At 42.1% G+C, this 25,501-nt stretch overlaps 2 protein-coding genes across 2 annotated transcripts; both read right to left on the bottom strand.

Moving 5' to 3' along the window:
* Positions 1 to 5,540: 5,540 nt before the first annotated feature.
* LOC117669257 (uncharacterized) lies at positions 5,541 to 8,873 on the bottom strand. The gene is made up of 2 exons (XM_034423557.3): positions 8,358 to 8,873; positions 5,541 to 5,834 (listed from the first exon to the last, which is right to left on the bottom strand). The coding sequence occupies exons 1-2, from the start codon at positions 8,661 to 8,663 to the stop codon at positions 5,625 to 5,627; spliced, it is 516 nt and encodes a 171-aa protein (XP_034279448.1). The 5' UTR covers positions 8,664 to 8,873; the 3' UTR covers positions 5,541 to 5,624.
* A 7,141-nt stretch (positions 8,874 to 16,014) lies between these two features.
* LOC148112387 (uncharacterized) lies at positions 16,015 to 23,469 on the bottom strand. Its single transcript, XM_087876660.1, has 2 exons — positions 22,603 to 23,469; positions 16,015 to 17,771 (listed from the first exon to the last, which is right to left on the bottom strand). Exons 1-2 carry the CDS (start codon positions 22,924 to 22,926, stop codon positions 17,625 to 17,627), a joined length of 471 nt encoding a protein of 156 aa, XP_087732786.1. The 5' UTR covers positions 22,927 to 23,469; the 3' UTR covers positions 16,015 to 17,624.
* Between the last annotated feature and the right edge of the window lie 2,032 nt (positions 23,470 to 25,501).

Here is a 25,501-nt window from a genome sequence, read left to right as displayed (position 1 = left end):
TCAAAGGTGGCGGCCATCAAACATGCCCCTGTCCCCACCAGTAAATCTGAGTTACAAGCTTTTTGGGGGTTATTAAATTTCTACAGTGTATTTCTTCCCCATAAAGCTAGTGTGGCTGAGCCTCTCCACCGGCTCCTAGACAGGAACTCACCGTGGGTTTGGACCCCGGCTGAGAACCGCTCGTTCCAAGCTGTAAAGGATCTGCTCACGTCCTCGGCTGTTCTGGTCCAGTACACACCAGACTTCCCCCTTACCTTGACCGCCGATGCTTCCCCATATGGCATAGGGGCTGTATTGAGCCATAAGTTTCCTGATGGTCGGGAAGCCCCCATCGTGTTCTTTTTAAGAAAACTGCTTACGGGGGGGGGGGGCAAAAGCCCTACTAAGCTGGTATATAAAAAAGTATGAAGGCTGTTGCTTAACGCATTGTAAGCCGCCCTGAGTCTCCGGAGAAGGGCGGCATATAAAATTGAATAAATAAATAAATAAATAAACAGAAGCTGGATGTTCATCGGTCAAAAATGCTGCCGTGAAGAATATGGGGTAGAACTAGGTGCCCTCTGGGATCATTAACAATTTTATTATTTTTTTTTATTATGCTAAGATGGTATGAACTCCCAGAAGACCTTCCAAATGTGGCTTGGGTTAAAACGTCTTTCCTCTTTTCTATCCCTTCATGAGAACAAATAGCAAGAACTGGGAAACTGTAAAAAAGATATTCTGGGAAGATATTCTGGGATGGCCTAGGCTTAGGGCACGTGCCTCGAGCACGGGGTTGGACTAGAAGACCTCTGAGGTCCCCTCCAGGTCTATGATTCTATGTTTTGTATTCAAAATACGGACTGGCTTTAGTATTTTTGTGAGGAAGCCAGGGGGCGCTAAATTGCTTACCTGCAGTGCTTGTTCTCTGAATATTTATCCTTCAGATATGAAAAAGCTTTTATGTTTCCTTATTGTTTTTAATGATTAGCTGAAACTGAAAAGGCATGGCAGTAATGGAAGATAAGAGTGTTAAATGGGAAGGTAAGAGTCATTCAATTAACCCATGCCTTGGGCTTGGAAAATAAATGGAGTTATATGCTCTGGGTTTGTATCTTCACTAACATACACATACATGGACTAAGCTCATAATGAATAAATCTTGGTACATGTTGTGTGCATGCAGCTCCTACAATACGCAACCGGTTAAGCCTGTTGTGAGGACTGAGCTATGTAGCTGGGAGTTATTTTATTTAATCTGATGAAAACAGTTTGCAAACTGGTCATGAGCCAAGAGTGTAAGTTGGGTGCAGAAAGAGCAAATGCAATCCTAGGCTAGATCCAAGCGAAACAACTTGAGACAAATGACCAACTTGTCTTATGTTGGACTGGTCAGTTCAGACGTAAAATATTAGGTCCGATTTTGGGCATCGTGTTTTAGGAAGGACGTTGGCAGCCTGGAGCATGTCTGGACCAACAGCCGCACAACTTTTCTGAAATTGTGTTCTCCTTTAACTTGGCTCATATTTGAGACCTGGGCCATGCAGGACAACATGAAATACTAAGCCAGGTCCTCAGCATGTCATGAAGATGTTTAGAAGTGAATAATGCCCCTCTTTTTTGTAATAGAGACCCATGATGGCGACCCTATGGCATGTGAGAGTCAAGGTGCTGGTGTTAACCTATAAAGCCCTTCATGGCTTAGGCCCAGGTTATTTGTCGGACCACCTGCAACCAGCGTCAACTTCCCATCACCCGGTGCGCTCTCACAGAGAGGGCTTACTCAGGGTGCCATCGGCTAGACAATGTCGGCTGGCGACTCCCAGGGGTAGAGCCTTCTCTGTGAGCGGCCCCACCCTTTGGAATCAACTTCCCTTGGGGCTCCGGTTGGCCCCTGACCTTCGCGTCTTCCACCGTGAATTGAAGACCTGGCTATTTATGTCCCCCGGCCTGGACTGATGGGGTAATATATTTCTTGATTTTTTATGTATATTCGTTGTTTTTAACAGTCGCTTGGTCGACTGTCATTGTGAGCCGCCCTGAGTCCTTGGAGATAGGGCGGCATACAAATTTTATAAAATAAATAAATAAAATAAATGCGTGCCACAGGTGGAATGCAGAGCCCTCTCTGCAGGCACACAAGCCATCGCCCCAGCTCAGCTCCACTGTGAATGTCTGTGCGTCTCCTGCCGGCCACCTGATTTTCGGGTATCTGCCGCGCATGCGTGGGGGGCATGCGGGAGAAATGTGTGCGTGTGCGGTGGGGTGGGGGAGGAAGGGGGGGCACATGCGCATGACCGGGAATGGGGCACGTGGGGCGTGTGGGCCCATTGCACGTGTGCCCACACTTTCGGCATGCGATGACAAAAAGGTTAGTCATCACTGGCTTAGGCGGTTGAATTCAGCCAGAAAATTCCATAAAAGGGGAGAAAGGGATTCTTTTAGTGCAGTGTTTTTTTAAAAACTTGGCAACTTTAAGATGTCTGGATGTCAAGTCCCAGAATTCCCCAGCCAGCATGCTCCCAAAACAATCTGCAAATTCCTAAGTCAATCCCATGTCTCTCTTGAGAGTGTGGAAGTAGGACCCATGGCCTATTCTGTTAGCTCTTTCTACCATAGGAGTAGATATTGAGATTAATATTAATTCTATCCAAAAATGCTGGCTGGAGTAAAAAGGGCCATTTCACTTCCAGCAGACCTCCCCAATGGACAATTGATAGCCAGACTAAATTCCTGCCCATGCGTTTGGGTGGGAAATTAATGTCTATAGAACAGAATATGCAATAGGAAAGAATTGGAAGTAAAGCAGATGAAATATCATTCTTCGGTCAATCTCCCTCTAAATTACTGGACAGCACTATTCTTATAATAGGGACGCTGTGACTCAGTGGCTAAGACACTGAGCTTGTCGATCAGAAAGGTCGGCAGTTCGGTGGTTCGAATCCCTAGTGCCGTGTAACCGAGTGAGCTCCCGTTACTTGTCCCAGCTTCTGCCAACCAAGCTGTTTGAAAGCACGTAAAAAATGCAAGGAGAAAAATAGGGACCACCTTTGGTGGGAAGGTAACAGAGCTCTGTGCGCCTTTGGCGTTTAGTCATGCCGGCCACATGACCACGGAGACATCTTCGGACAGTGCTGGCTCTTCGGCTTTGAAACGGAGATGAGCACCGCCCCCTAGAGTCAGGAACGACTAGTACATATGTGTGAGGGGAACCTTTACCTTTACTATTCTTTAATTCTTACAAATAAAAGGGAGGGGGGGCTTATGTGATCCATTTCTTTATTTTCATCATACAATATTTATTTCAGCCCTCAGATGTTAATCCCGCTGTTCTGTTCCAAAGAGGTAAGGAAAAACTGTTTCAGGAAAACCAAGAAGACCATACTTGATGATCAACCCTGTCAGATGTAGTCCTCTTGCGGACCAGTAATGTTTGCAGAGGACTTTAGTTTAGTTAATTTAGTTTATTATTACTTTATTGCCATTGCACATGGTACAATGAAATTAAATGCCGTCTTCACCAACCGGACATTATCAAATATGATCTGTGCATGCGATCTGCGCTCGTTTCGCTCGTGCTTGCGCATGAGCCAATCAGTACCAAAGGTAAGTGAAACCCACTCCTGATTCTCATTCCATTTTCCATTAAAGGAAAGGTTACCACAGTTTGCATTTGTTGTAACATTCAAACATTTTCTGTAGGGTGTGTATGCTATGTGTGGCCCCAATAGATATTTTCAACTGGTGAAAAAAGAATTGCACCAATAGTACATGACCCAATAAAAAACTAACTGGTATCGGATAAAAAAATGTGCACATGCACGCACACACACACACACACACACACAATTGCCCTCAGATACCCTCTGGAATCAATTGCCCCCAGAGATAAGGAGAATCCAAGACCTCAGTGCCTTCCGCCGTGCCCTTAAAACCTTCCTTTTCCAGCAAGCCGGGCTGGCCTAATTTTTTAAGCCTAATTTTTAAAGTGTTTTTAATTGTTTTGTTTATCGTTTTTAATTAATGGGGCCAAATTTATATATATATTTTTAATTGTATTTTAATATTTGTACTTGATGTTTTTACTTGGCTGTTCACCGCCCTGAGTCCTCAGGGAGAAGGGCGGTATACAAATTCAAAATAAAATAAAATAAATAAAATAAACAAATAAACCAGATGTGAGCGGGTTAAAATAAGCTCTCATTGTGCCCCGGATCAAAATCCATTTTAATTTCCTATTTTAACTCACTTAACACATTCATTGTTCTGCCCCACTTTTCATTTTGACATTTCTGATTTCCATTTATTTCCAGGACTGGCTGCAGAATTTTGGGAGTTGAAATTCACACATAAGGGCCAGAACACAAAGTAGCATTTATTTCACCTAAGTTTATAGTATAAATTTACATAAGCTTAAACAAACAAACAAAAAATCTTCACAAAATCACACTTCATGCATTTAATAAAGTACCACTTTGTATTATATCAATGCAGTACACAGAATAAGGTTATCAAATTCCAGAAGGGCAGATGCTAATTGGATAATATGTAATAATTTCCAACAATAAGAGCAATGTGACAATAAAATCAATTGTACAGAAAGGTGAGACAGAGATATTCCTATGATCGCTAAATTCCTATGATCATTGAACTTTACAAGTTGGAGTTAAATGTGTGTCAGGAGATGGAAAGCTACATGAAGCTCTGTTCACTTTTAATTTATGACAACACTGGATTTTATGTGTAATGTAGATAATGAAGAAGATAATGTCTTCTGTAAGATTGTCCCAGAGAAAATATGAAGAATATCCTTATGATAGGTTTCCAACAAATCGGGATTTCCATTCTCATGTCTAGTGCATTGCATCCATTTCATATGAATGAGATTTAGAACTGATTATGTGTATTTCAATATAAACAGTTTTTACCCCCAAATGAGCCAATGCTTCACATGTGGCCTCAAAACTGATTCATTTACCTTTTCCCAAGCTATTGTTTCAATCTGGGGGTCGATAAGAATCAGAATAATCGATTAATAGGGTTTCAGACTGCCCAATGTTGTCTCCAGTGTATTATGGGCTAGTTGTTAGGTGTGGCGAGCAAAGCGTGTGTACTAGTGGGAGGTCTGAAGGACCGGCCTATGGTTAGATTCTGTACTAAGAGTTTTACATGATTTAAAGGTAAAGGTAAAGGTTCCCCTCGCACATATATGTGCTAGTCATTCCCGACTCTAGGGGGAGGTGCTTATCTCCATTTCAAACCAAAGAGCCAGCGCTGTCCGAAGACGTCTCCATGGTCATGTGGCCAACATGATTAAATGCCAAAGGCGCACGGAACGCTGTTACCTTCCCACCAAAGGTGGTCCCTATTTTTCTACTTGCATTTTTTACGTGCTTTCGAACTGCTAGGTTGGCAGAAGATGGGACAAGTAACGAGAGCTCATCCCGTTACGCGGCACTAGGGATTTGAACCGCTGAACTGCCGACCTTTCGATCAACAAGCTCAGTGTCTTAGCCACTGAGTCACCGCATCCCTACTTACATGATTTATATTTACATTAATTCAAAGACAATGGTTTTATTTTAGATTTCTGACTTCCCTTCTGTGTATTAAGAACAGAAATCATTTAAGATAATATGGTGTCTTCAGGGATTGTAATTTCCAATGTTTCCAAAGTTGCCCTGATGAACTGATACTACTGGGTCCACAGCTACGGTCCTGAAAACAATGACCAAAATAATAGCCAGAACGATCCATGCAATCCCCAATCCAAGCGCAGCGTGATCCAAGGTTAGTGCCCGTCTGGAATATCTCTTAGCAGACGCGATGTCTCTCTGTTGATTGGCCCCTTGAGTCTGAGGGTGGGCGAGAGGAAAGAGGTAAGAAAAAGATTATTGATACCCATATAATTAGTTGATTCTGAGCCAAGGGTGAAATCCAGCAGGTTCTGACAGGTTCTGGAGAACCAGTAATGGAAATTTTGAGCAGTTCGGAGAACCAGCAAATACCACCTCTGTCTGGCCCCTGAATGCGGTGGGAATGGAGTTTTTGCAATATCCTTCCCTCAGGAGTGGGGTGGGAATGGGGATTTTGCAGTATCCTTCCCCTGCCACACCCACCAAGCCACGCCCACCAAGCCACGCCCACAGAACCGGCAGTAAAAAAATTTGGATTTCACTATTGTTCTGGGCATGTGGGAGAGCAATGTCAAAACATGCATGAGAACCACAATTTTTAAAATAAAGATGGCAAGCGTGGAGGCAGAAGGAGAGAGGAAAAGAAGAAGCAGAAGCAGAGAAGAAAAGAAGAAACAATGGTTGGAAACTAATCAAAGAAAGAAGCAACCTGGAATTGAGGAGAACCTTCCTAACAGTGAGGACAATTAATCATTTTGCCTTCGGAAATCGTGGGTGCTCCATCACTGGAGATTTTTAAGAAGAGACTGGACAGTCCCCTGTCTGAGATGGTATAGGTTCTCCTGCTTGAGCAGGGGGCTGGACTAGAAGACCTCCAAGGTCCCTTCCAGCTCTATTCTATTCTATTTAAAGGAAGAAGCAAAGGAAGAAAAAGATAAAGAGGAATGCACTATATACTGAGTGAAACAAAAAACGATGCACGTAGAATTTATTCTCTCTCTGTGTGTGTTTGTGTAAGCGCTGATCTAATTGCAGAAGGACAAGATCAGCCTGGGTCTCAAATTAATTCAGCGGAATTCCTTTTTATCCATTTGCTGCACTTGTACCCATATACCCTGTTTTAAAAATCAAACCACTCTAATCGATTTAGCTCATCAGACTGCATGGAGGGTTTCTGCAGGACTTTGAATGATGTGAGACTTTTCTGGGCAAGTTGCACTGGAAACAGAACAACAGCAATGACAGATAAATAGATTTATCTTCCCCACGATGTTATTATAAGAAAAGAAAAAAAAATCCTTTTTAGGGTTCTCTCCCTTGAGTTGACATAGGAAAGGCAAGCCATTGATTCTATTGCAAGCTCTGGCGCCTTCCAATCCCCAGTCATTCAACAGAAAACTGAAAAAGTAGTGTTCTTATTTATTATTGTATATATTTTTTTTAAAAAAACTTATTTCAGCTAACATTCAAATCGGCAGGTTTAATGCACCTCTCCGATGTATCCCTTTCGCTTTAAAAAAAAATAAACCACAATAGTTTCTGAAAAAAAACTTTAAAAAAAAACCATACAGTGTTTCCCTGAAAACAAGACTCTGTCTTATATTTTTTAAACCCCGAAATAAGTGCTTGGCCTTATTTTCAGGGAGGTCTTATTATTTTGGGGTGCATGGAGCAAGATGGGGCTCTGCCTCCCTAACTAATCCTACCCAGAGGAAATTGCATGCATTTAAATATTTAAATATTTTCGGGGAGAGGTTATTATTTTTGGGGGGGGGGGAGCTTATTTTAGCACATGCGCTCAAAAGCCCGACTGGGCTTATTATCAGAGGATGTCTTATTTTCGGGGAAACACGGTAGCAACATGAAGGAATCATATTCTATTACAGGTAGTCCTCAATTTACAGCCATTCATTTAATGAACATTTTTAAGTACCATTGGCGCTGAAAAAAGTGAAATACAACCATTCCTTGCACTTATGACGGTCACAGCATCCTCACAGGCAAGTGATCGACATTCTTGACCACAGGCATGTATTTATGATGGCTGCAGCATTTTTTTGGGCGGGAGGGGGGGTCATCCAATCATTTGCCACCTTCCCAGCTTCCAACATAATCAATGGAAGAAACTGGATTTCCTAACCACTGTGAGATTCACTCGATAGCTTTAATGACTTGCTTAACAACGGTAGCCATAAAGGTAATAAAATCAGGTGTGACTCACTTGAACCAAACATGCCCCGCCCTTGTTTACCAACGGAAATTCTGGTCCCAATTCTGGTCATAAGTTGAAGACTAAATACGCTTCATCACATTCATCCCCCTTCTGCTTGCAATAAATAAGTCTATTTAATAATACTTGAACAATACCTTCAATGAAGGCAGTCCGATAGTGCATTGAAAGATGCTCTTATCTCTGCAAAGCTAACTTTCCTTCTTTGAACTGTATTTGATCTCTGAGTAAGGACTTGTATTAACAAACTCTGTACACTTCATTCTACCCCTTTTTTTTCTTGCTCTTTCCTTCATTCTACCTCTTTTTTTCTTGCTCTCTTCCTTTTTACTCTCCCTTCTTCTACTGTCCTGTTCACTGCAACAAGTGCTAGCTGTTACCTCTTACTAAAATTAATCTAGCATTGGCCACACTCATAACCATCTAAGCAAAGTTAGTCATGATTCTCCCCCTTTCCCTTTCCCTCTCCCTCCCTCCCTCCTTCCCCTCTCCCCTCTCTCACTGAAACTCACCTTTATAGAGTAAATCAAAGCAACTATGCCCAAGGGGAGGCAACAGCAAAGGAGGGTGAAGATGGAGTAGCCCAAATAATCTGGTTCATTGACAGACTGTACATTTGACATCAGGATGGTCTGTTCAGGCTGCATATGTATGGCACCGGGATGTCCAGCATAAGGTTGATACTGGTATGGCATGGAGGGAGATGTCCCATACACTGCTGGAGGTGGATTCATAGCTGATTTCATCGGATCAGGCTGTTGTCCAGGATGAAAGGATTCGTTCATTTGAGATGTCTTCCCGTTCTCTGGATTGCTCATTTTGCAGCCTGGTCTCCTCTCCTCTCCTTCCTTGAAGTTCTGCAATGTCTCTGCTTGCTTCTCAGCAGATTCTTCTTCTTCTTTTGAGCTGCTCCCCCAAGTCCTGCTGATCTTTTTTCTTTTGCCTTGGTTGCACTTTCTAATCCAGACTCTTCTTGCTTTGCTAGCGTCCTTCTCCCATGGACTGAAACATCTGGAGATGGGCTTCAAATGGATGGTTTACTTTATAGTAGAATTGCCCTGCCCTCAGAAATGACAGTTCCTTATTGCTGTAGGATAAGGTTTGTCTGGTGTGGGAAAATGTGGCAGTGAATAAACAGGGATGGATCTGGATTGGGTGGGGCAGCACTGGCAAAGAACAGATATTTCCCTAGCAGCAGATGATGTAAATTCAGTTACTCAATTTTCTTTTCCCTCCTCAGTAAGGGTAAATTGGAGTAGCTCCTCCTCCCAAAGAGGCCTACCACTTCACAACTGAAAATAAGGACAGGATCTGGACACCCCCTACGTTGATTTCGGGCTTCAGTGTTTCCCTCCACCATCATACTGACTGCTAAATCTTTTCCACGCTGGCTGGATTTATTGCCTCCCACTAACTGGGAAAAAGAAAAACAACTCTGTCACCAAACATATAAGGATGTCTTTGCACAAAGTTCCCTCTAAGCAACGAACATGTGTCTCCTGCAATTGTCTTACAAGGGAGGCCAGCCTATAAATAACAGGTAGTCCCTGACTTATGACCGCAACTGAGTCCAAAATGTCTGTTGTTAAGGGAGACATTAATTAAATGAGTTTTGCCCCATTTTACGACTTTTTTTTGCCACAGTTAGCAATAGCAATAGTACTTAGATTTACATACCGCTTCACAGCGCTTTTACAACCCTCTCTAAATGGTTTACAGAGTCAGCACATTGCCCCCAACAATCTGGGTCCTCATTTTACCCACCTCGGAAGGATGGCTGACTGAGTCAACCTTGAGCCTGGTGAGATTTGAGCTGCCAAACCTTGAGCCAGTCAGGATTGAACTGCTGGCATTCAGCAGAATTAGCCTGCAATACTGCCTTCTAACCAATGGGAGGTAGGGAGGGAAGGAAGGAAGGAATAGCACTTAGACTTATATATTGCTTTACAGTGCTTTACAGCCCTCTCTTCTCATTGTTCCTATCACCCATCTCCTCCCACTTATGACTGCATGACTGTAACGTTGCTTGTATCTTTACGAATTATATTGTTTCCTAGTATGATTTGATTGCTTATTTGTACCCTATGACTATGATTAAGTGTTGTATCTTATGATTCTTGACGAATGTATCTTGTCTTTTTATGTACACTGAGAGCATATGCATCAAAGACAAATTCCTTCTGTATCTAATCACACTTGGCCAATAAAGAATTCTATTCTATTCTATTCTATTCTATTCTATTCTATTCTATTCTATTCTATTCTATTCTATTCTATTCTATTCTATTCTATTCTATCCCATCCCATCCCATCCCATCCCATCCCATCCCATCCCATCCCATTCACTCAGTGGTTTACAGAGTCAGCGTTTTGCCCCCAACAATCTGGGTCCTCATTTTACCCACCTCAGACAAATGGAAGGCTGAGTCAACCTTGAGTCTGGGGAGATTCAATCTGTCAAATTGTAGGCAGCTGTTAAGCGATTCACTGCAGTTGATAAGTTAGTAACCTGGTTGTTAAGTGAAACTAGCTTCTCCAATGACTTTACTTGTCAGAAGGTTGCAAAAGGGGATCGCATGGCCCTGGGACGCTGCAACCGTCATAAATATGAACCAGATGCTAAGCATCTGAATTTTGATCACGTGATCATAGGGATGCTGCAAAGGTTGTAACTATGAAAAACTGTCATGAATCACATTTTTCATTGCCGTTGTAACTTTGAACGGTCACTAAATGAACTATTTTAACTCACGGAAATATTGTAGAGGTAGAGGTTGTATTGTATTGTATTGTAGAGGTGTATAAAAATAGTTCTCACTCCTCCTCCCTCTGATCAGATGTGAAAATGTCCTTGGTTCCCAAGGGAAAGTATTTTGTTTTGGCTACAAAACCCCAGCTCTCTCTATTCCATATATGATTATATGCAGTACATCAGAGGCAGTGGTGAAATCCAATTTTTTTTTACTACTGGTTCTGTGGGCGTTGCTTGGTGGGTGTGGCTTGGTGGGCGTGGCAGGGGAAGGATAGTACAAAATCTCCATTCCCACCCCACTCCAGGAGAAGGATAATGCAAAATCCCCATTCCCACCCCACTCTGCGGCTAGCCAGAAGTGGTATTTGCCGGTTCTCCGAACTACTCAAAATTTCCGCTACCGGTTCTCCAGAACCTGTCAGAACCTGCCGAATTTCACCCCTGATCAGAGGTATCAAATGCAACGCCCGGAGGACAAATCCAGCCCATGGGGTACTTAGATCTGGCCTGTGGAATCACCCTGGAAACAGCGGAGGACTGGCCTGAGGTGTTCCTGCCAGTGAAAACGGGCTCCTGAACTCCGTTTTCACTGGCAGAGAGTTGCAGAAGGCTGTGGTAGCCCAAAACGGAGCTCGGGAACCTGTTTTTGCTAGCAGAGCGCTTGGGCCGCCACAGCCCCCCCTGACATGAGTGATGTCGAGCTGGCCACACCCACCCTGGCCACACCCCCTCTAGGGTTGCCAGGTGTCCACTATTTGAGCGGACAGTCCGCTTTTTTCATATTATGTTCACTATTTTTTTTCACAAAATAGTGGACTTTTTTTTTATTCAAAAGCTTTATGATGAAATGGTACATAATCTAAAGCTGTACAGTCTAAGAGAATAAGGATAGGAGAATCGCGTTTTGTCTTTTTTTTCATGTTAGAATGAGACGAAGATCGAATATCCATTGAACTCGATTCTCCGAAAAAATTAATGATGAGATTAAAATAAAAATATATTATAAAATTATGTACAGTTCACATTTTTAAAATGTATTGTGGCTTGTGTCGACTGACCTAAAATGGCGTGTTAAAATGTTTGTAAGAAAATATATAATTTAATTGTAAATTTTTTAAAATTTTTTTTACTACTTAACCCCCCCCCCCCGCTTGTCTGCTATTTTTTGGAAGCAGACCTGGCAACCTTAACCCCCTCCGAGGTCAAACACAACCCTGATGCAGTCCTCAATGAAATCAAGTTTGACATTCCTGCAGTACATTAGCAGCTATTCAAGTCCTGGTGCTCAGCGTGGAGGGGGGGAGGGAGTTATGGAGAGTTACGGGAAGAGTTTTCCAATTTCTAGAAAGATATCAGAAGAGGAAACTGATTTGTTTTCTACTACCTTGAGGGCAGAACCAGAACCACTCCTCTAAAGTTGCAAAACTTTAGGAAGTTTAAATTAGTCATCTGGAGAAACGTATGAATTTTATGAACCTTAGTCAATGGAACAAACTGCTTACCTAATTCCTGATTTCTCCTTTGCTAGTGATTTCCCAACAACAAGAACTGGGAAACTGTAAAAAAAGATATTCTGGGAAGATATTCTGGGATGGCCTAGGGCGCCAGCCTCGAGCACGAGGTTGGACTAGAAGACCTCCGAGGTCCCCTCCAGACCTATGATTCTATGTTTTGTATTCAAAATAGGGACTGGCTTTAGTCCTTTTATGAAGAAGCCAGGGAGTGCTAAATTGCTTACCCGCAGTGCTTGCTCGCTGAATATTTATCCTTCAGATATGAAAAAGCTTTTATGTTTCCTTATTGTTTTTAATGATTAGCTGAAACTGAAAAGGCATGGCAGTAATGGAAGATAAGAGTGTTAAATGGGAAGGTAAGAGTCATTCAAGTAACCCATGCCTTGGGCTTGGAAAATAAATGGAGTTATATGCTCTGGGCTTATATCTGCACTAACGTACACATACATGGGCTAAGCTCATAATAAATAAATCTTGGTACATGTTGTGTGCATGCAACTCCTACAATACGCAACCGGTTAAGCCTGTTGTGAGGACTGAGCTATGTAGCTGGGAGTTATTTTATTTAATCTGATGAAAACAGTTTGCAAACTGGTCATGAGCCAAGAGTGTAAGTTGGGTGCAGAAAGAGCAAATGCAATCCTAGGCTAGATCCAAGCGAAACAACTTGAGACAAATGACCAACTTGTCTTATGTTGGACTGGTCAGTTCAGACGTAGAATATCAGGTCCGATTTTGGGCATCGTATTTTAGGAAGGATGTTGGCAGCTTGGAGCAGATCTGGAAAAGCTCCTATGATATGCCACTGACCGGCATGTGGTATTTTAGGAAGGACATTGACAGACTGGACTGGAGTATGTCTGGACCAACCTTTTCTAAAATTGTGTTTTCTTTTAACTCGGCTCATATTTGAGACCATGCAGGAGAACATTAAAATACTAAACCAGGGCCTCAGCATGTCATGAAGACGTTTAGAAGTGAATAATGCTCCCCCCTTTTTTTTTAGTAATATAGACTCTCCCTGCTGTATAAGTGGCAACAGGGTAGGATGGTAATTCATGATAGTGTCAAATATCCATAGTTCGGATGTAGGCTGTGGGTCAGGGGTGGGTTCTAAATTTTTTTACTACCGGTTCTACGGGCGTGGCTTATTTTGTGGGTGTGGCTTGGAGGTCATGTGACTAGGTGGGTGTGGCTAGCTGGTCAGAGTCATTTCTGGAAGGTCCTCGCACTTACGACCAGTCCTCGCACTTACGACCCGACTCATTTGTTTGCTTTTAACACTGATCAGCTGTAGGACGGCCCTTTGAAGCCCCCGGCAAGAATTTAAACAGTTTTTTTCCCTCTAGTCATCAGCTGGGACTCAGGAGGCAGCAATAGATTGGGGGTGGGACCAAATAAAAGGTAAGAATAACGTGGGTGGGTGGGGGGGCTGGGAGGGCGGGGGGGGTGAGAACCGGTCCGGTGACGTCATATCGTCACCGCTACCGGCTCGGCCGAACCGGACCGAACCGGGAGGAACCCACCACTGCTGCGGGTGGGAGGTTTGTTTTCCAAGCTTGTGGGTTGGTTTCCGAATATTTTGTTTCCAGGCTAAATATTCCAGGAATATTTTGTTTCCTGAATTCCACATCTTCAGTGGAATTCAGCGCTAACATCTTCCATAATGAATTTTGCCATGAAATGATGGCCAGTGCTATGTGATATTCGCTTTACTATTCTAGGACAATTCTGTTATACTAGTTAAGATGTTCCTTGGGCATACGGATGAATTTTTAAGTTCAAGGACCATTCAGTACTATGCACAGTGGGTAAAGTTGCGTTATGTGTGTGTTAAACCCGCAAGCTACGTGACAAATGGTAGTTAAGTAGCTAACTGGTATTCTACTTAGGGTGGCTACCAGTATGTTTTATTGTGCAATTTGCGTCATTTTAAACACCTAACGTTTTATAGTTTATAGTTCATAGTTTGTTTTGGTTTGAGACTGTAAATAAAAGTTCATTAGTTTAGACCTGTTTAACTTAGGCTGTTGAATTCAGCCAGAAAAATTCCATAAAAGGTGCGAAAGGGATCCTTTTATTTTTTTATTTTTTTATTTTAATTTGATTTATATGCCGCCCTTCTCCAGAGACTCAGGGCGGCTTACAATGCGTTAAGCAATAGCCTTCATACTTTTCTATATTTTTACAAAGTCAGCTTATTGCCCCCACAAACTGGGTCATCAAGGAACATGCACGGGGGGCAGTGGAAGTGGGGGAGGGGTCGGGTGTGCATGACCGGGGGGGCACATGGGGGTATCCACGCACATTGCATTATAGGTGTGGGCATGCACGCGCGCCCACACTTTTGGCACGTGATGACAAAACGGTTAGCCATCACTGGCTTAGGCGGTTGAATTCAGCCAGAAAATTCCATAAAAGGGGAGAAAGGGATCTTTTAGTGCAGTGTTTTTTAAAAACTTGGCAACTTTAAGATGTCTGGATGTCAAGTGCCAGAATTCCCCAGCCAGCATGCTCCCAAAACAATCTGCAAATTCCTAAATTAGTCCCACGTCTCTCTTGAGACTGTGGAAGTAGGACCCATGGCCTATTCTGTTAGCTCTTTCTACCATACGAGTAGATGTTGAGATTAATATTAATTCCACCCAAAAATGCTGGCTGGAGTAAAAAGGGCCATTTCACTTCCAGCGACACCCCCCCCCCTTTGGACAATTGGTAGCCAGACTAAATTCCTGCTCGTGCGTTTGAGTGGGAAATTAACGTCTATATGCCACAGGAAAGAGTTGGAAGTAAAGTAGATGAAATATTATTCTTTGGTCAATCTCCCTCTAAATTACTGGACAGCACTATTCTTATATTAGGGACACGGTGGCTCAGTGGCTAAGACACTGAGCTTGTCGATCAGAAAGATCGGCAGTTCAGCAGTTCGAATCCCTAGTGCCGCGTAACAGGGTGAGCTCCCGTTACTTGTCCCAGCTTCTGCCAACCTAGCAGTTCTGATGTAAAATAGGAATTAGAGCAAATAAGAAATAATGTGAATAAAAAGAAATAAGAATCATACCAAGTAAGATACATAAAATCAGATCCATGAACTCTGAAGAACCTTCTCTATTGAACTCTGAAGGACCCTCTCTATTCACATTATTATAAGAGAGAAACGTGCTTGTTAGAGGCAGCTGAACTTCATGATTGGTAATATATCTTCTGAGAGGACCTAGCTGTCATCCATCAGGAAAGCTAAGAATGGCATTCTGGTATTTATTTATTTATTAAATTTGTATACCGCCCTACTCCCGAAGGACTCAGGGCGGTGAACAGCCATAGAATAAAACATATAAATGCAAAATTTAAAATAGAAATAAAACAAATTAAATAATTTGGCTGAACCATTTTAAAACCCCAATAAATTTAAAACCAAATTTAAAATTCCCATTTAAAAAGGGGAAAATTTAAGTCAGGCCAGCTTGATGAAATAGGAACGTCTTAAGCGCACGACGGAAGGTACGCAGATCCGGGATCCTCCGTATCTCCGGGGGGAGCTCGTTCCAGATAGTAGGTGCCCCCACAGAGAGGGCAGATGGTAGATGACTGACTCTGATAAAGAGAAGAAGCTAAGCAATTACATCATAGAGTTCCTCATAATTACTTGACCTATGATACTGTGTCAAACACACTGATTCTATATATCTTCTTAATAGAATCAAAACTACGGAAATACAGCTATATGGGAACATCTGACAGGACATGCATAGGAAACAGAAAGTTGCTTATTGTTTAAAGTATAGCCATATATTTCTGCATTTAAACATTACAGCACTTAAAGGAAAGTTGTAAACTATAAAGTGATGGGTTAGTAAAGTGTAATGGTTTAATAATTAGTAAAATGATGGAGTAGTAAAAATGTGTAGCCAAAATAATTTTATTAACTAGCATGTAATGGTTTGGTAATTAGTAAAGTGTAATGTAAGTATAATGTATTTATAATGTAACTATATATGGAAGCCGGAAGGGCTCATAGAACTCTTTGTCTTGAAAAAAATTTAAAGCAGTGAAATCAGGACTTCTCTTTATTCAGATTTGCAAGAACCAAAAACTGCACTGAACCTTTGCGCAAATAAATGCATCTGTCTGACCCAGGAATGTTTCCCAGCCTTTCATTTCTATAACAGTTTGAAAGCAGGTAAAAAATGTAAGTAGAAAAAATAGGGACCACCTTTGGTGGGAAGGAAACAGCGTTCTGTGTGCCTTTGGTGTTTAGTCATGCTGGCCACATAACCATGGAGACGTCTTCGGACAGGACTGGCTCTTCGGCTTTGAAACGGAGATGAGCACCGCCCCCTAGAGTCAGGAACGACTAGTACATATGTGTGAGGGGAACCTTTACTTTTACTATTCTTTAATTCTTACAAATAAAAAGGGAGGGGGGGCTTGTGTGATCAATTTCTTTATTTTCATCATGCAATATTTATTTGGGCCCTCAGATGTTAATCCCACAGGTAAAGAAAAACTGTTTCAGGAAAACCAAGGAGACCATATTTGATGATCAACACTGTCAGATGTAGTCCTCTTGTGTACGGCACTTTGAAAGGTGCATTCAGATGAGAACCAGAACCAGTGAGCAGAATAAAGTGTTGTGTGATATATAATTGGAGGGAAAGGCCTTGATTAACAGTGTGTAGCATCAGAATTGGGGTGTTCTCAGGAAGGTATATTAGATGAAGGGGAAAAATAAAACCCTCCAGTGAATTTTGGGAAGAATTGATCCAGAAGTTAAAACTTTGAATATATAATGCAAAAGCAAGAATAACTGGGGAAGACTCTGGCACTTGGAAAAATCAAAAGCTATTAAAAAAATACAGAACAATGGAAAGCATTGTATCTAAGGTAGGTAGATGCCACCTCTGATGACATGGACAGGTGTTTACAAGGGCTCGGAAAGTTGGTTCCTTGTAGACAACCTTGGCAAAAGAACATCCACTCAGGTTTCAGAAGGAACTGAATGACCTCACAACTGCAAACAAATGAACTGTGGTCTTCATTACTGAAATGTACAGAATAGTCTAGAAGAGGAAATGAGAAGATGGTGGCCTGATGGGAGGAGCAACAGTGGAAAAGAGGTGATCTCAACCCCTCGTGTGATTCCAAGGAGATTGATAATTCAACTCTGATGACAACAGGACAGTTTACAGGCAGGTTGTTGTGCCCCATTTGATCCTTGCCACCCGACGCCCCCTTTCCCTTGGTTCAGTAGGTGCTTTGTAGAGTCGGAGAATGTTTATCAGTGGGCATCTAAAGCTCGTCAAATCTCATGTACAAATCTAGCTGCTAGAACCACAAAACCTCATCCTATAGCTGGTGATGGCAGTAAAGAGCAAGGAAATCCTGTGTTTTTCAGGTGTGGGTGTGGGTGGGTGTGAATAAGCTGCTGTATCTTTCGATGCAATCGCCCTGTGCAGATGAATTCAAGCCTTTTGCTTCTGTTTTGTATCTCAAGAAAGAGAAGATACAACCCTTCAGGATCTGCGCAACAGATACAGTATGGTGATATTTATGATCAAGAGGACGATGCCAAAACCAAGAGCTGCATGGGAAAATTTGCGTGCCAACTTGGAGTTTCGCTGAGCAGCCATGTTGTTTCCAGAGTGGTTGGCTTCTCGGGTCTAGAGAGAGGGAGAATAATGTGATGGATTAGTGGGGAAAAAACAACAACCCCTCTTTAGCTGGAGATTATTTTCTGTTTACAGAAATAGATAGTGCTGAGTGCTGCGGTGGAATTCAGCTGGTTCTATCCGGTTTGGGTAAACTGGTAGCGGCAGCTGTGGGAGGCTCTGCCCACCCACCCAGATGTCATCAGGTCCTGTTTTTTACCCTCTGCACATGTGCGGAGGTGGCATGTGCGCTCACATTTGCGAACCAGTAGCGAAAGTTAATGAATATCACCCAGGGGTGAAATCCAGCAGGTTCTGACAGGTTCTGGAGAACCAATAGCGGAAATTTTGAATAGTTCAGAGAACCAGCAAATACCACTTCTGGCTGGCCCTAGAGTAGGGTGGGAATGGAGATTTTGCAATATTCTTCCCTCAGGGGTGGGGAGGGAATGGGGATTTTGCAGTATCCTTCTCCTGGAGTGGGGTGGGAATGGGGATTTTGTGGTATCCTTCCCCTGCCACGCCCACCAAGTGACACCCACAGAACCGGTAGTAAAAAAATTTGGATTTCAACCAGGCTGAGTGGTTTCACAACAGAAGTCCTTGCTGTCGATGGTTAAGAACTTCTTTATCTCAATCAACAAGCATTGATCAGCAACCCAACTATGTAGGCTATGATAGGACAGACTCAACTCTTCGCCATACATTCTGGCCAGGGCTCAGAACAGGATTTTTCAAAATCTATACGTACTCTTATTTGTTTGAAAACATTGGTTTATTAACACTCACTGTTAACGATTAGCATTGTAGTTCCCTGCTCATTCCAGATATTAGTGCCAACTTCAAAATTTTATTTTGATGTGGGAATGGAGGATCAACTTCCTTTCACTGATCTCTGCTGCTACTTTTGACCATCTCTTTTTTACTCTTGTTCTTTCATTAGAATCCATATGACTGTCCAAAAGACGTGGGACAGCATGGATGCTAGTTGCTCTCTTTAGTAGTTGTTACACCTAGAGTAAGGGTAAGCTGCTTCATGATTTGCATTTAGCTACCATTCTAAACCTACCCCTTACATGTTAAAATCTTAGCGATTCATTTATTGTTGATTACTCTTAAGTTTTAATGTGTGATCCAAATCTTTGATGATGAGAATAGGATAAGCCAGTATTAAAATACCAAGAAAAATGTTAAACAAAAACATGAGAGAGAGGGAGAGAGAGAGAGAGGGAGAGAGAGAGAGAGAGAGAGAGGGAGAGAGAGAGAAAGAGAGAGAGAGGGGGAGTGGGAGAGAGAGAAAGAGAGAGGGAGTGAGGGAGGGAGAGGGAGAGAGAGAGAGAGAGAGGGAGGGAGAGGGAGAGGGAGAGAGAGATAGATGATGATAGCTAGATAGCTAGATAGATGATAGATAGATAGATAGATAGATAGATAGATAGATAGATAGATAGATAGATAGATAGATATTGGCTCTGTATGAGATCAAGAGGCAGCACGAGAGGGAGGGAGAGAGTGTGAGAGAGATAGATGATGATAGATAGATAGATAGATAGATAGATAGATAGATAGATAGATGATAGATAGATATTGGCTATGTATGAGATCAAGATGCAGCACGAGAAAAATAAATTACAAGTAGTCCTCGACTTATAACAGTGCATTTATGACAAAGTTCAAAGTTACAATGGCACTGAAAAAAGTGACTTGTGACCATTTTTCACACTTATGACCACTGCAACATCCCCATGGTCATGTGATCATAAATCAATCGGCTACTGACTGATATTTGGACTGTTGCACGTAGGGCGTGTCATTTAATGGGGTGAAAATTAATTTTTGATTTTTTTTCAGTGCGGGGTTCTAAAAATATGCGTTTTTAACACCAAGAATTGAAATCTGCTGCTATTTTTGCAATTGTTGCAAGGTGTCCTGGGAGGCCCTCTTTCGTAACCTTTTTTTAAAAAAAGTTTTTTATTTTTATTTCTCATAAGCACATTTACATTGTACAGTCATTTCCATCATTTTTCATTCATCTTTTCTTTTAACTTTCATTTTTTATTTTTACTTTTTCTGCTCTTTTACCTTTTACGTTTACTCCAACCTTTCTTCTTCTCCTCCCCTTCTCTTCCTTCCTCTTTCTCCTCCTACTTCCTTCATTCTTCCTCTCCTTCTCTTTCCTACTTCCCTTTCTCTTCCCCTACTCCTCTCTTCTTCCCCTTCTAACTTCTCCTCTGCTTCTCTTTCCCCTCCCTTTTCTTCCTCTCCTTTTCCCTTTCTTCTTTCTCCTCTCCTCTCTTTTCCCTTCCTCTCTCTCTACTCCTTCCCCTCTCTCCTGTTGTTTCCCTTTTCAATTCAATCTAAAGTGGTATTCGAGCAGCCCCGATTTTCTCATTATCTTTATTCTCATTTCAATTTCTTATTCAATTATTACTTATTTTTATTTCATCATTTACGTACATTTTTATAATCTCTCACTTTTTTCCTTTTTACCCCCACTCCCCGTTCTCCTTTTACTTGACATCATCTGGGTATCTATTTTTCTAATTGTTTTCTCTCATTTATTCTCTATCTATTTCTTCTCTATGTCCTTATTCATATTTCTTTTCTAACCAATCATAAAATTTATCCCATGTCTTGAAATACATCGACTCCTCTTTATCTTTTATTCTCAATGTTAATCTATTCATTTCTGCACATTCTAAAATTTTCTTTATAATTTCTCCTTCCAGCGGGATTTTATCTGCTTTCCAGTTTTGTGCAAATACAATTCTAGCCGCTGTTATTATATCAATAATCAAATATGTATCTTCTTTACTATAATTCTCTGGTAAAATTCCCAGTAAGAATATTTCTGGTTTTAACTCTATGTTGCTGCAACATTCCCTCTAACCATGTTTGTATTTTCACCCAATATTGTTTTGTTTCTTTACACAACCACCACATATGATAGTACGATCCTGACAACTGGTGACATTTCCAACACTCTTTGGTAACTTTTTGATAAGCAAAGTCAACGAGGAAGCCAGATTCACTTAACAACCCTGTGACTAACTTAACAACTGCAGTATTTCAATGAACAATGGTGGTAAGACATGGTTGTAAAATGAGGCAAAGCTCATTGAATGACTGTCTCCCTTAGCAACAGAAATTTTGGGACTCAGTTGTTGTCGTAAGTCGAGGACTACCTGTATGCTCCAAGGATGACATAAATACATAAGATATATGTGAAATTAAAAAAAAGACCCTGGAGAGACCCGGTGGCCTAGAGGTGGAGCTCTTGCCTCACAATCAGGAAGTTGTGAGTTCGATCCTAGGTAGAAGCAGATGTAGGTTCTCCTGCTTGGGCAGGGGGTTGGACTAGATGACCTGCAAGGTCCCTTCCAACTCTGTTAATCTGTTAATGGATTGTTTCTCAGTCAGCTATGGAAATCACCGAGTTTTGGGATAATCTCAAGTGGTGGCAAAAAAACAAGAGAAATGAATGATGTGTAAAGCACCTTTGAGCTCCTGTAAGAAAGGCAGGCTATAAATGATAAAAAGAGTGCTTGTGACATCACGCTACCATCTTTGTCTCTCACATACATGCCTATAATATCACGAGACACATGCAAAAGCTTACAAAGCTGGCCTTGCAAACTTGCATTTCTAGATTTGTCCCTCGCCTGCCCCTCCACCCCAAGGCTGCAGGAAATATAAATCTTGGAAATAGATATAAAGCAGATGGCTGCTGAACAGTTGCGAAACTGCTTTAGCCACAGGGTTTTTCTGCTCATGCTGCATTAAACATATATTTTTTAAAAAAATCTTGCTGCTTCTGCAACCATGGTCCATATGGACTCTCTATTTTCCCTTGCTCCAGGCTCTGTAGCGATGCCCTTGAACAAATACCTGAAGTATAAAGGAAGAGTTGTAAAAAAAAAAAAAAAAGCCCTTTATTGAAATCTCAACGACGTGAGATAGAATAGAACAGAATAACAGAGTTTGGAAGGGACCTTGGAGGTCTTCTAGTCTAACCCCCTTCTTAGGCAGGAAACCCTACATCACTTCAGACAAATGGTTAGCCAACCTCTTCTTAAAAACTTCCAGTGTTGGAGCATTCACAACCTCTGGAGGCAAGTCGTTGCACTGATTAATTGTTCTCACTGTCAGGAAATTTCTCCTTAGTTCTGATGTAAGCCACTTTGGAGTAACGGTTAAAGGTGCTGAGCTAGAAAACCGGGAGTCCGTAAGTTCTAGTGCTACCTTAGGCAAATGGGTGACTTGGGACCAGTCCCTTATCTCTTATCTCTGACAAGCCACTTCCAAAAATATTCCAAAACCCTGGAGGAACTTGCCAACCTGGAATCTGGGAAGAAGAAAAAGGAGAAGAAGAAGAAGGAGAAGGAGAAGGAGAAGGAGAAGGAGAAGGAGAAGGAGAAGGAGAAGGAGAAGGAGGAGAAGGAGGAGAAGGAGAAGGAGAAGGAGAAGAAAAGGAAGAAGGAGAAGGAGAAGGAGAAGGAGAAGAAGAAGAAGAAGAAGAAGAAGAAGAAGAAGAAGAAGAGGAGGAGGAGGAGGAGGAGGAGGAGAAAGAAATTGCTGTAAAGTGGCTTTTTAAAAATAAACCACAATCAAAAGGCCAGGTCTTCCCTCACCCTACCTTGCAATCTGCTACTGCATCCTACTCACCTTATCTTAGTAACAGAGTTGGAAGGTACCTTGGAGGTCATCTAGTCATCTAGAACAGAACCCCCTGTTCGCGCACGAGACCTGTACTAGGGATTCGAACCGCCGAACTGCCGACCTTTCTGATCGGCAAGCTCAGCGTCTTAGCCACTGAGCCACCTAGTCAGGCTTCTCAAACCCTTACCTGTATGGAGAAAACCAAGGCAGCGATACCCAAAGGTAAGCAGCAGAAGAGCATGGTGAAGATGGAGTAGGCCAGGTAATCCGGTTCAGTGGAAGGGTAGACCGGGGTAATCAGGACCGTCTGCTGGGACTGAATGATCGGAGGTTGGTAGGTTGAGCTGGGTAAGCCATAGGAAGGAGGCAGAGGGGCAGCTGTCCCTTGGCCCATGGGAAGTTTTGATCCAGCGGGGTCAGATTCTTTGCAGGGATCCTTTTCTGAGTAGGAAGGCGGGTTTGGAGAGGGAGGTTGATCCCCGTGGAAGGTTTGGTATTGTGGATTGCTCATGTTGCTTGATCTTGGGCTGTTCAGATGGAGTCAATTCACTCCCCACCCCCAATACTGGTTTCTTCTTTTTGTCTGTTTCTGATGTATTGCAGGCTGAATCCGTTCTTCCTCTCTCTCCTCTCTTCTCTTGCACTTTCTCCCCCTCTTCTTGGCCTCCTCCTTCTGCTCTTTGCCTCTTCTGGTGGATCTTACTGCTCTCTCTCTCTCTCCCTCCGTTACAGCATCAACCCCCTTCCTGCTTCTCTGGCATGTGACTCAACCCCTCGGTCTTCAGCGGCACAACATTTCACTGTCTAAACCCAACAGAAGACTAGATAATAAACAACTAAATTTTTGCCTGCTGATACTTAAAAGGGTTTGTGTCCAGAAAAGTTTTACTTTTCGCCTTTCAGATTCCTGCTTGCCTGACCGGCCTGTCCTTTCGCCTATCTACACAACATAAATTAGAGAGCTTTCCAGACTGATGCATAAATAGTTAAGCCAATCTTTCTTCCAGGGAGCAAGCACGACATGCACATGGACACATCCATGTTCCCTCCCTCCAGAGGTGGGTTTCAGCAGGTTCTGACCAGTTCTGGAGAACCGGTAGTGGAAATTTTGAGTAGTTCGGAGAACCGGTAGTAAAAATTCTGACTGGCCCCGCCCCCATCGATTCTCTGCCTCCCAAATCCCAGCTGATCGGGAGGAAATGGGGATTTTGCAGTAACCTTCCCCTAGAGTGGGGAGGGAATGGGGATTTTACAGTATCCTTCCCCTGCCACACCCACCAAGCCACACCCACAGAACCAGTAGTAAAAAATTTTGAAACCCACCACTGCCTCCCTCCATATTCTTCACATAGCACTGTAAGAAAAAAGGAGAGTTTGATTTTTAAGTAATTTTTTTTATTGAAAAGTTTTACAAAAAAGAGAAAATTCCCCCCCTGTTCCCCCCACCCTTTCCCCCCTTCATCCCACCCTCCCCCCCGACTTCCCAGAGCAAAATACAAGGTATTTCATTTAGTCAAACATAAACTAGATTAATCTACTCAACCTCAAAATACTACCTCCCCCACTGAAACCTTAACTCCACTATCGATAACCAAATATTTCTAATACTAACAGTCATTCATAAGCTATTTGATATTTTCTTGTCTGATACTTATTTTGAATATAATCAATCCATCTTCTCCATTCTGATACGTATCTTTCTTGCGTGTGGTCCTTCAAATACGCCAAGATTTTCGCCATTTCTGCTAGGTTTGTTACTTTCAATGTCCACTCTTCAATAGTAGGCAAAGAGTCTTTCTTCCAATATTGAGCTACCAGCAGCCTAGCTGCTGATATTAAGTTCAAAATCAATTTAGTCTCTAAAACTGTACAGTCTGTAGTTATACCCAATAGAAACAATTGAGGAGTAAATTTTAACCTTCTTTTCACAATTTTTAAGTAATTTTCATGCTGGGATTTGGAAGGAGAGCCTGGATGGATTCAGATGTTCTCTTGGCAATAGCTGGTGGGTGAGTGGATGGAATCTAGAACTGGCCCTACCATGAGGGCTCTGAACAAGTTAATAATGATAACAGTAACAGAGTTGGAAGGGACCTTGGAGGTCATCTAGTCCAACCCCCTGCTCACGCAGGAGACCTGTACTAGGCATTCAAACCGCCGAACTGCCGACCTTTCTGATCGACAAGCTCAGCGTCTTAGCCACTGAGCCACCTAGCCAGGCTGTTATCCATAACGCCTTTCTTTTAAGATTAGTTACCCTTCTGAAGACACCACCATGATTAGAGTTATTTGCTCAATCAATCAGAATAGAAGTTATGACAGGACTGAAAAAAAAAGTAAAAAAAAAACAAAAAAACCCTCAAGCCCCTCATTCTGTGTTTACTTATACAGTAGTGGCCAAAATTGTGAAAACCTTTTGGGAAAAGTGTATTTTCTAAAACTAGCTAATAACACCACTTTTTGGGGGGAGTAGTACCATAAAATGATATACTGTATCAGTGGAAAGATAATTTAATCAGGAATGTAATGCAAAAACTTTTGTCAGTTAATACTTAGTTTGGGTAACCTTTAGCATGAATTACGGCCTTACAACATCTTCCCATGGAGTGAACCAAGTCTTTGAGTTCTGCAGCTGTTCTAATGTGAAACCAAGATTGAATGATTGCTTCTATTCACTGGGTTTTATTGCTGGGTCGCTTCTGATTAACAAGTTTCTTTAGTCAGCTCCATAGATTTTCAATTGGGTGAAGGTCTGGGCTATTCCCAGCCCATTCCAGCAGTGGAATAGGATTATGTTGAAACTCCCCCCCAAAAAAGTGGTGTTATTAGCCATCAAATCTCAAAAATACACTTTTCCCAAAAGGTTTCCACAATTTTGGCCACTATTCTAGCATTTATAGCAGCTGAGTGAGTTATTAGTAAATGGTGAAATAGCTGCATGGTAACTCCAAAGATAGGTACCCTGTTTTCCCAAAAATAAGACATCCCCTGATAATAAACCCAATTGGGCTTTTGAGTGCATGGCAATAAGGCCAAGCGCTTATTTCAGGGTTCAAAAAAATATAAGACAGGGTCTTATTTTCGGG

The sequence above is a fragment of the Pantherophis guttatus genome, chromosome 10 (assembly GCF_059756535.1).
Source record: "Pantherophis guttatus breed Tessera chromosome 10, ASM5975653v1, whole genome shotgun sequence".
Classification (NCBI taxonomy): domain Eukaryota; kingdom Metazoa; phylum Chordata; class Lepidosauria; order Squamata; family Colubridae; genus Pantherophis; species Pantherophis guttatus.
Note: the sequence above shows the minus strand (reverse complement) of the source record. Positions and strands in the feature narration are given on the sequence as shown.

Bases quoted from the DNA above. Each gene is read 5' to 3' on its own strand.
- LOC117669257 (XM_034423557.3), bottom strand. From the start codon at position 8,663: ATGAGCAATCCAGAGAACGGGAAGACATCTCAAATGAACGAATCCTTT. The intron at 5,835-8,357 runs GTGAGTTTCAGT...GCCCACCCTCAG, and splicing joins CTTTGATTTACTCTATAAAG to ACTCAAGGGGCCAATCAACA.
- LOC148112387 (XM_087876660.1), bottom strand. From the start codon at position 22,926: ATGAGCAATCCACAATACCAAACCTTCCACGGGGATCAACCTCCCTCT. The intron at 17,772-22,602 runs GTAAGGGTTTGA...CCCTCTCTCTAG, and splicing joins CCTTGGTTTTCTCCATACAG to ACCCGAGAAGCCAACCACTC.